General features: G+C 40.6%; 1 protein-coding gene across 1 annotated transcript; it reads left to right on the top strand.

Annotated features, from left to right (window-relative positions):
• Nucleotides 1-1,404: 1,404 nt before the first annotated feature.
• On the top strand, nucleotides 1,405-9,430 carry LOC131900750 (zinc finger protein 120-like). Its single transcript, XM_059252068.1, has 4 exons — nucleotides 1,405-1,505; nucleotides 6,888-7,014; nucleotides 7,217-7,277; nucleotides 7,828-9,430. Exons 1-4 carry the CDS (start codon nucleotides 1,503-1,505, stop codon nucleotides 9,254-9,256), a joined length of 1,620 nt encoding a protein of 539 aa, XP_059108051.1. The 5' UTR covers nucleotides 1,405-1,502; the 3' UTR covers nucleotides 9,257-9,430.
• The last annotated feature ends 837 nt before the right edge of the window (nucleotides 9,431-10,267 follow it).

The following is a 10,267-nucleotide window of genomic DNA, read 5'->3' as shown; positions in this document are numbered from 1 at the left end:
CCAGACCAAACCAAGTGTTTCTCTCAGCCTCCTGCTTCTGTATCAGTACGTGTGACTGAGTGCCATGCCTTCCCACCATGATGCTACCATCCAGGATAATGGTGGCCTATTTCTCTGTCATCAAGCCCCAAACTAGAAAACTTCCAGTGTGAGTCACCTTGGTCATTATATTTCCTCACAGCAACAGAAAAGCCACTAAGACAGGTTGTCTGTGCAATATTTTGGCATATTATCTCTCTGTATTGTGCCCATGTCCAGTGATAATGAGTAAGGCTGAATTAAAGAGGAATGGACTGTCTTGACAAAACATATGGTTTGATGACTCCTGCAGGTCCATAGAGTAAAAGAGCAACAATGGGGGGCGGGGAGTTAATGCAACCTGTGTCGTTTGAAAGAAAAACAGCACTAGATAGTTTCAGAGGGCAATATGTGCTGAAAGAGAAGGCAGTAATTATCAGGGAGGCTAGGGCCATTAGAGAGAAGACACTTGCTGTTCTTTGAAAATATAGAAAAGGTGTTGTAAAGGAACTGCCTACCCAGCCAAGCATTTAACTATGGAAGGAAAAGAAAGGTGATTCCTAGTCCCCCAAAACAACTTCACACAGCATCTGCTGCTGCTCTGTTCCAATTAGGGCCAGGTTCATCCAAAGCCAGGACCCTGTATGGTGGTATTATCTATGTGCTACTTTTTCTTGAAAGAAGAAAGATGCAACATTTAAAGGTCATGCATTTTCCCCCCTCTGTGCATTCAGCGCTGTTGCAGCCATCTGTTTGGCTTAGTCCAATCTCTAGTGAGGAGACTGTGAGACTTCATTTCATCAATTTTGAGACCATAACGTGTTGAGATATTCAAGCTTTGAGACACTGCCATGAAAAGTTTTGTGTAGGGAATGGCAGTAGGCAAAGAAACAGAGAGATGTATGAGAAGTTGCAGTGAGAAAGAGCCATCTAAGCCCTTTGAAACTGAATCCCTAGGTGTCTGAAACAGAGCTGAGGGATTTGGTGTTTGCCCTGGAGCGTTTCAGTCTTGCCTTGGTTCGATCTTTCCTTACTTCTTTGAAAGGGAAATGTGTATTCTGTGCCATTGTGTGTTGGGCATATATAAATTGTGTTTCGATTTTACAAGATGCCACATTCTCTTAAGACATTGCTTAGATTTTCAGAAGAAACTTTGTACATTGGACAGTGTTGGAACTGTTAGATAATTCGGAGATCTTTGAAATTCTGCTGCATGCCAATCTCTGCAGGTCTGGGACAGTTCTGTGCCTGGGGTGGAAGAAAGGGCTGGGAATCACTGTGCTGTGTCTCTTTACAACACTTTGTTTCTAAGAGAACTGCTGCTGTCATTCTGGAAGCACTAGCCAATCAGGGCCTCCAGAAGGACTGCCAGTCAGAATGGGGAGGGTACTTCCGGTTCGCCATGCTGCAGGCTTGGCGGCTCCGGGGCTGAGGAGACTCTGGTGTTCCCAGTGCTGCGCTGTGACCCGCTGCCGGAATCCGCCATGGTGAGCACGGGGCCGCCGTCCCCACCGGGGGAGGAGTCGGGGGAGCCGGGGTGGCGTCCCGGGGCTGTGGGAACCGGCAGCTGGACGCCGCGCCTGGTGTGATCACGTGGGTCCCCTGACGTTCCTGCTGTCCCTGCAACTCCCGGGTCCTGTGGCCTCTGAATAACTTCCACCTGGGGCTGAACACAGGGATGTGGGTACTGTGCTCCGATAGTTTCTTATTGTGACGTCACCATGTTGTGAGCGCGCATGCGCCGCTTTCCTTGCGACTGGTGGAAGGCAGATCGTTAACTAACCGAGCTTGGGTGTGGAAAAAATGCAAGGCGAACCTCAGCTGTTTACTGAACCTGAGGCCAGCCTGAACTGCTTGGGACATTGTCCTCCCAAACCAAAAGCAGCTGTGTGTGGCTGTGCACAGTGTAATACCAGGACTCAGGTCGCAGAGGCACAAGGATGGAAGTTTAACCTAATGTTTGCATAGAGTTCCAGACCACTCAGGCCTGTATAGGGAAACCTTGGCCCCACAGCAAAACAACGTATGACGTCATAACTATGAAAAAAAAAGAATACCTGCAAGCGGTTAAGGTGCTTGCTCCTGAGCCTGATGACTTGAGTTCAACCCCAGGACCCACGTGATGGAAAAAAATGACCTTTTCATCAGCTCCTGCTTTCAGGTTCCTGATGTGCTTGAGTTCCTGTCATGCCTTCCTTCCTGAGCATGGGGAGCAGGAGCCCTTGTGTGGAAACATGCTTATTGTTGACCTCACCGTGCAGAGAGCATAGCTCTACTGCTTTTATTGTCTCCATGGAAGGCAGATTTGCTGACTAGCTGAGCCCTAGTTATTATCTTCTCAGAGTTCTGAACTTCCCACTTCACACAGGTGTAGGATCCCACTGGAATTAATTTTGTACAGATCTTAAAATCTGTGTTATTAATACATTTGCATATAAATTACACAGTGTTCCAGTTACTTGTGTTAGTAAGGCCATACTTACTGGGTTTTTTGTCACATTGTTCAACACTGACTATATTTTAATTGTTTTCTTGTCTGTTTGCTCTCATGTTCTGTTATCTCTTTATTATTTCCCAGACAATACAATCTTGTAGTTGTGTTCAAAGTTTTGAAGTCAGATGATGTCACCGTGTGTGCTGTTTATTCAATCTTATGTTGATCTCTTTTCCATTCATGATGACCTTTTGCCATCAGTTTTCTGTTGTTGGTAGCATAAATTATTTGACCTTTTATTGGACTTTTGTTGAATCAGTAGCTCAAATTCTGAATTTTTATAATATACTATTGATATAATAGCCAAGATGGCTGCAAACCACAAAGTTTCTTTCTTTTCATGGTTGGCTCAGCTCCCTGCTAAGACTTTCCCATCCTCCATCACGCACAAGTCCAGGTGGGACTCACCTTTCTTAAAGTTTAAATATGCACTGTTACACCATTTCTTTAAAAGGACATTTTAATTAGGTTAGCATGAATATAGGAGGAGATGGTACCTATGGCCTAGGCATGTAGGCTCCACACAGCAAAGGAGTAGAGGAAAGAATTCTGTGCCCTCAAGCAGAGACAGTTGAGTCCATCCAGATTATAACTGTGGAGGCCAAGCATTGTCTTCTAGGTGTTCACCTTCTCCTCACTCCTCAGACATAAAATATTGCTTGGCCCCATTTTATCCCAGTAGAATATGATCTAGGCTGTGATCAGATGGATCTGTGACTCTCCATGTTGGCTGGAATTTAAGACCTTCAGAATCCAACTTGCTAAACTAGTGAAATTGAATTTAAAACCTTAGTAGCCTTGTGAGGCACTTCTACCCAGTTAAAAAATGCGTCTTCCAGATGGCATCATGTACAGCAGTCACATTGAAGACACCAGGAGACTGCCTTCACTGCTTCTAGCAGACCTGATCCAAGGTTTCCCAGGTTCTCTGAGAGAACTCAATAGGGAGGGAAAGAAAGGATAATGCCATGGACTCAGAGAAAAGATAGGGACTTAAATCTAATTTTGGAGGTCTTGCATTATTTAATCTCTTCTTACATGGGGTAGGGAAGGTTACATTAATAAAGCCTGTAACCTGGCAAGAAGTACTGCTCCCCTCTTTTTGGGGTAATTATTTTCTTCCTTTTGTTTCTCTCTCCCTCTCCTTTGTTCTTACTCCATTTTCCTTCAGTTTCTTTCACTCTTTTCCTTTAGAGCTCTTTCTACTTAGGTTATATTTCTTTTATGGTTTATAGTTCCTCAAGACCCTCAGGCTCCTATCTTTGAATGCTCGGTCCCCAGTTAGTGGAACTAACTGTGTAAAATTAGGAGGTATGCTCTTGTGGGAGTAGGTGTGTCTTGTTTGTTAAGGTGAAACTATAGGTGGGCTTTCAGGTTTAAAAAGCCCAAGCTAAGACAAGTGTTTCTGCTTCCATGTCTTTGTATCAGGATGTTAGTCTCAGCCCCATGCATATCTACCTTGATGCTACCATTCATGATGATAATGGACTAATCCTCTGTCTGTGTAATCAAGTCCCAAAGTAAAAAGCTTTGCATTGTAACAGTCACCTTGGTCACAGTGTTTCTTCTTAGCAAAATGGTAGTAAATAAGATAGATGTTTTGTGTAATATTTTGGCATATTGTCTGTATATATTTGTCCCATGTCCTGTGAAAAGGAGTAAGGCTAAATTAAAGAGTCATGTACTGTCTTGACAAAACATTTCATTCTTGGCTTGGTTATTACAGATGACTCATGCAGATCCATAGAGGAAAAGAGCAACAAAAGGGGCGGAAGTTAATGAAACCTGTGTGGTGTGGCGAGAAAAACAGCACTAGGTAGTTTCCAGTGGCAGTCACATGTTGAAACAGAGGCTGTAATTATCAGGGAGGTTAGGGCCATTAAAGAGAAGGCACCTGCTCCACTTTGGAAATATAGAAAAGGTGTTGCAAGAGTACAACACACCCAGCCAAGCATTGAATTATGGAAGGAAAAGGGAATAAGATTCCTAGTCCCAGAAAACAACTTCATACAGAACTTGTTGTTGATCTATTCCAATGGGGCAGGGTCAATCCAAAGCTAGAAGCCATGTAGATGCATCATTGATGTGTCACGTTTTATTGAAAGAATAAACATGCACAATTTAAAGGTTATGGGTTCTTCTGTGCTTTCAGTTCAGCACTGTTATAGCCACCTGTTTGGCAGAGCATATCCCCAGTGAGGAGACTGTGATACTTCATTATATGAAGGTGTGAAAATGAAGCTTGGGTTGCATTTTGAGACCACTAGATGTTGAGATACCCAAGCTCTGAGACACCTGCCATGAATAGCTGTATGTAGGGAGTGGAAGTAGCCAATGAGAGAGATGTGTGAAAAGTTTCAAACAAAAAGAGCCATTTAAGCCCTTTGAAACTGAAGCCCCAGGTATCTGACACGGAACTGCAGGTTTTGGTGTTTGCCCAGCAGGGTTTTAGTCTTGTCTTGGTCCAGTCTTTCCTCACTTCTTTGAAAAGGAAATGTGTATTCTGTACCTTGTGTTGTGTAGCTATAATTTGTGTTTTGATTTCACAAGATAACACAGTCAAGAGACTGCTGTCAGTGTGAGAAGAAACTTTGTACATTCTAACAGTGTTGGGACTGTTCAGAGTATGGGGATCTTTGTGGTGGACTAATTGCAGTATGCATTGAGTGTTAGCCTATCATGATCTGTGTCAAAATGTGATGGGTTGAATGAAAATTCTCCCAAGTACGAAGATGTATTTGAGACTTTGTCTCTGGTTTGTGGTTTTCATCAAGGTGCCTCTAGGATGAGAGGTTTTTTTGGAGTATGTTAGTCTCTGGGGATGAATGTTGAGTATTTCTACCCTGACCACACTTGTCTTCTTTTTGTGGTTGAAACTGAGCAGCGCCCTTCCTTCTCATGCAGCCATGCCATAACACTCATAACAGATTCCATCCCTAAATTACATAAGATAAAACAGAAGCAATTGCTTTTCCTTGCTAAGCCATTTTTCTGCTCTGATATTTTCAGTTTCATATTTTTGCCTGGTAGAATTAGGTTTTTATACATGTGAAGCATTTGCTCTTGTGCTGAACTTTACCCACTCTTTACTTTTCAACTTTGGCAGAAAGTATCATTTTTTTTTTTTTTTTTTACCCATTGGAATGGCATGCATTCATGACATTAATGCGTATCTCCTGAGTCATTACATTTCAGACATTTAACTTTCTCCATATCTTTATGCATGTTTTAATTTTTAAAAAAATTTTTGAAATGTGTGTGTCTTTTGCCTGTAGATATATATGCATATGTACCTTGTGTGTGCCTGATGTTCACTGAAATCACAAGAGAGCATTGGATTCTCTTGAATATGTTACAAATTGTTGAGACCTCCAAGTGAGTGTTGGGGATTGATGCAGGTCCTCTGTGAAAGCAACAGATGATTTTTAACTGTTGACCCTCTGTATACTCTACCATGTTTGTTTTCTCCCTCTCTCTCTCTCTCTCTCTCTCTCTCTCTCTCTCTTTCTCTCTTTAGTATAACCCTTTACTCCCTTCAATCTGTCAGGCAATAACTTATTAAAAATTTATTCCTTCTTGTGCCGGGCGGTGGTGGCGCACGCCTTTAATCCCAGCACTCGGGAGGCAGAGCCAGGCGGATCTCTGTGAGTTCGAGGCCAGCCTGGTCTCCAAAGCGAGTTCCAGGAAAGGCGCAAAGCTACACAGAGAAACCCTGTCTCGAAAAACCAAAAAAATAAAAAATAAAAAAAATAAAAATTTATTCCTTCTCAAGACTATCATATTAGCCTTATAGTTTAAGTGAGGCATTCCAGTTTTCTGAGAGATAAGAACATATCTTGAGTGAATTTTTAACTCATTAGTGGAATTTAGAGTAAGCCCAAAGTGCTCTCTTTTTCTTTTTCTCTTTGTTTGAGACAGGGTATCAGTGTGTACTTTTGGCTGTCCTGAAAGTCAATACATGGACCAAGCTGTCCTGGAAATCACAGAAATTCACTTGTCTCTTCCTCCTGAGTTTTTGGGATTAAAAGTGTGTACCAGCTTGCCCATTTTAGCCATCACTTTTTGATGTCAGTAATTTTGAACAATTTAGTTGATGTTTACTCAATACTATTGCTCTGTTAGCGTATCTTCTATATATGTAAGTCAGCATTTCTCTTGCAATGCCATGTACTGTTCAGAGGGCCCAGAAATAAAGGTCATGGTCCTTCTTTTCTGTTTCCTTCTAAAATGATTTGGTAATTGCATTTGAAATTCTGTGATATGAAATAAATTTGTTGAGCACACAGAATTATGCAATTATATTCACAACGAAATGTCCATTTTCAGTGCAGTCAGCCTCAACATTTCTATTATGTACATATTTGGGATACTTTAGGATGCAGTGACCTATGAGGATGTGCATGTGAACTTCACCCATGAAGAGTGGGCTTTGCTGGATCCTTGTCAGAAGAGTCTCTACAAAGATGTGATGCTGGAAACCTACTGGAACCTTTCTACTGTAGGTAAGAATGTGAGTTTTCCTTCCCTTTTTAACTTAAGGGACATGCTTTTATTGGACATTGGTGATCCACTGTGATTTTGACTGTGAAAGTGAAAGAATACGGTGAACAAGTCAGGCAAGGTTCTAAGGTTCACTGAAGATAATAACTCAAATTTTGCATAATTTCCAATAATGTATCATACTTTTCTGGTACTATATTTTAGGCTACAAATGGGAAGACGAGAATATTGAAGAACATTGTCAAAGTTCTAGAAGACATGGAAGGTAAGTTTCTTGTGCAAGGTGATAGATTTGTATCTCTGAAGAAATTTTAATGTGCCCTGATATTTAATGAAAAGCAACAGTATAAATAATAATAGATTTGTGATTATTAATAAATTTTTACAGCATCATGTACCTTGATTTCAGGTAGGTAGTCTATGTCTGCAAGGTGGTCCTTTAAGAAACAAGACAAGGAAACAATGTCTTAACAGATGTCACCATATTAATCATAGTCCCCTGAGATCCATGTTGTAGAGCTATATATCCATTTAGTTTCATTCCATTCAAGTATTGTAAAGGCATTCACATTGATTAAGGGATTAGGGTATGTCCAAGGCCTTTTATAAGCAAATTGTCCCTTAGTTAAGCTAGCGTTACTCATATACTTGAAGAGACTTACCAAAGTTTAGTGAGAAGGGCAGTTTATGAGAGTCAAGGATGTTGTTGTGATGGAGAGACCTTAATCCCTATACCACATCTCTATGAGACACAACAAGTTAAACTGTGTCAATGCATTGTGACAATCTTTTATTTGTTATTATTCTTTTAATAGGTACATGATCTATCACTCTGGATACAAGCCATGTGAGCGTAAAGGATATGGAAAGAAGCAATGTACCTCTGTCTCTCCTAGAAAAAATAGGAGATATGTAGTAGTGCCCACTATGAGAAGACATGGTGATCATGATACAAGGGCAGAATTAATTGGATTTCCAACTTCACCGGAAATACATCAAGAAACTCACATTGGAAAAGAGCCTTGTGAGTACAAGGAATGTGGAAATTCTTCTGTCTGGCCTGGTTCACATTGCACATGTAATGTGACTCACACTATAGGAAAATGTTATGAATTCAATCAGTATGGTAAAACTCTGAGTTCTTCCAGTTCTCTTCAGAGAAGTGAAAAAACTCATATGAGAAAAGGATGTTGTAAATGTGAACCATGTACAAAAGGCTTGAACCATCACAAGTTTCTTCAAACACATGAAAGAATCCATAATGAAGAGGAATCCTGTGAATGTAAACACTGTGACAAAACATTTACATCTGGTTGCTCGTTACAATTACACCAAGGAATGCATTTGAAAATGAAACCTTATGACTGTAATCAAGATGATAAAGACTTTGCATGTCAAAGTTATCTTCAAGTGCCCAGAATTCATACTGGGAAGAAACCTTATGAATGTCATCAATGTGGAAAAGCCTTTGCGCGTCCCAGTGAACTTAAAATACATGAAAGATGTCACACTGGAGAGAAGCCCTATGAATGTAGTCAATGTGGTAAAACATTTGCATATCCTAGTAGTATGCAAAGGCATGAAAGAAATCATACTGTTGAGAAACCCTTTGAATGTCACCAGTGTGGTAAAGCCTTTGTACATAACAGTCATCTTCAAAGGCATGAAAGAAGTCATTCTGGAGGGAAACGCTATGAATGTAATCAGTGTGGTAAAGCCTTTACACATAATAGTCACCTTCAACGGCATGAAAGAAGTCATACTGGAGAGAGACCCTATGAATGTAATCAATGTGGTATAGCCTTTTCATCTCGCAGTAATCTTCTCAGTCATGAAAGAAGTCATGCTGGAGTAAAACCCTTTGCATGTAATCAATGTGGTAAAGCTTTTGCACGTAAGACTCATCTTCAGTATCATGAAAGAATACATACTAGAGAAAAATCCCATGAACCTCATAAAAGAAGTAAAACTTTGCATACAAAGCAAAGACGCCGCCATTTTGGAAATACCAGTACCATGGGGTGTCCACCAAAATCATCAGCAGTGGTGAAGTGGAACCAGTCAGAGCCTAGGAGAGAAGTTGTGGGAACTTCAGAGGGTGGAGCCAGAGAAGTGACCCAAACCCTTTGGAGAAGCCCTGAAGGTTGTGAGTGGATCCCAGTCATTAATAGTGGAGTTATTTATACTGTTGGAGTTTGTTTTTCTGTTTTGCAGAATGTGACTACCCTGATTCTTCCTTCTTGAAGGGAGAAGGTATTTAACTTAACTTTGATTTTTTAAAAAGCCATAATTGAAAGACCTTCAACTTTTAATAGAGACTTTGGATTTTTAGTGAGATTGGATATTTTTAAAGAAAAATTTTAGTGTGTTTGAATTTGTAAAGATTGTGGGACTTATTAAAGCTATTTATGTTTTTAATATGAGATCTTGGGAATGAATAAGAACGGAAGGGTTGTGGCTTAATAGTGATGTGTTTGCATGTCAAGTTGACAAAAGTGACACTAGAGTTATCTGAAAGGAGAGAAACTCAATTGAGAAAATACCTCTATAAGGTGTGCTATAAGGCATTTTTAAAAATAGAGACTGATGGGGAAGGGTCTTGGAATCTAAAAGAAAGCAGATTGAGCAAGGCATGGGAAACAAACCACTAAGCAGCACCCCTCCATGGCCTCTGCATCAATTCCTGCCTCCAAGTTCCTGCCCCATTTAGGTTTCTGTCCTGACTTCCTTTAATGATGAACAGCAATATACAAGTGTAGGCCAGATAATCCTCTTTCTTCTCAGCTTACTTTTTGGTCATGGTGTTTCATTGTTGAAATTCTAATGAAGAAATCCTGTCTCAAAAAATTAAAAAAAAGTGGTTGTGAATGGTTCAGCAGTTAAACACACTGGCTGTTCTTCCAGATGACACAGTTTCAATTCCCAGCACCAACATGGAAGTTCACAACTCTAAGTCCTGTTCCAAGGTATTCAACACACTCATACATACGTACATACAAACAAAACACCTATACATGTAAAATAAAAATAAAGTATTTTTTGAAAAAAAATATAATATTATGGAACTTTCCCTACATAATTTGGACTCATCTCTAATCAAGTAAATTTTTTTTTTTGGTTTTTCGAGACAGGGTTTCTCTGTGTAGCTTTGCACCTTTCTTGGAACTCACTCTGTAGTCCACGCTGGCCTCTAACTCACAGAGATCCACCTGGCTCTGCCTTCCGAGTGCTGGGATTAAAGGCATGCGCCACCAC

This window comes from Peromyscus eremicus, unplaced genomic scaffold (assembly GCF_949786415.1).
Source record: "Peromyscus eremicus unplaced genomic scaffold, PerEre_H2_v1 PerEre#2#chr22_unloc_1, whole genome shotgun sequence".
NCBI classification, from domain to species: Eukaryota; Metazoa; Chordata; class Mammalia; order Rodentia; family Cricetidae; genus Peromyscus; species Peromyscus eremicus.
Note: the sequence above shows the minus strand (reverse complement) of the source record. Positions and strands in the feature narration are given on the sequence as shown.

Bases quoted from the DNA above. Each gene is read 5' to 3' on its own strand.
- LOC131900750 (XM_059252068.1), top strand. The intron at 7,015-7,216 runs GTAAGAATGTGA...ACTATATTTTAG, and splicing joins CTGGAACCTTTCTACTGTAG to GCTACAAATGGGAAGACGAG. The intron at 7,278-7,827 runs GTAAGTTTCTTG...TTCTTTTAATAG, and splicing joins AGTTCTAGAAGACATGGAAG to GTACATGATCTATCACTCTG.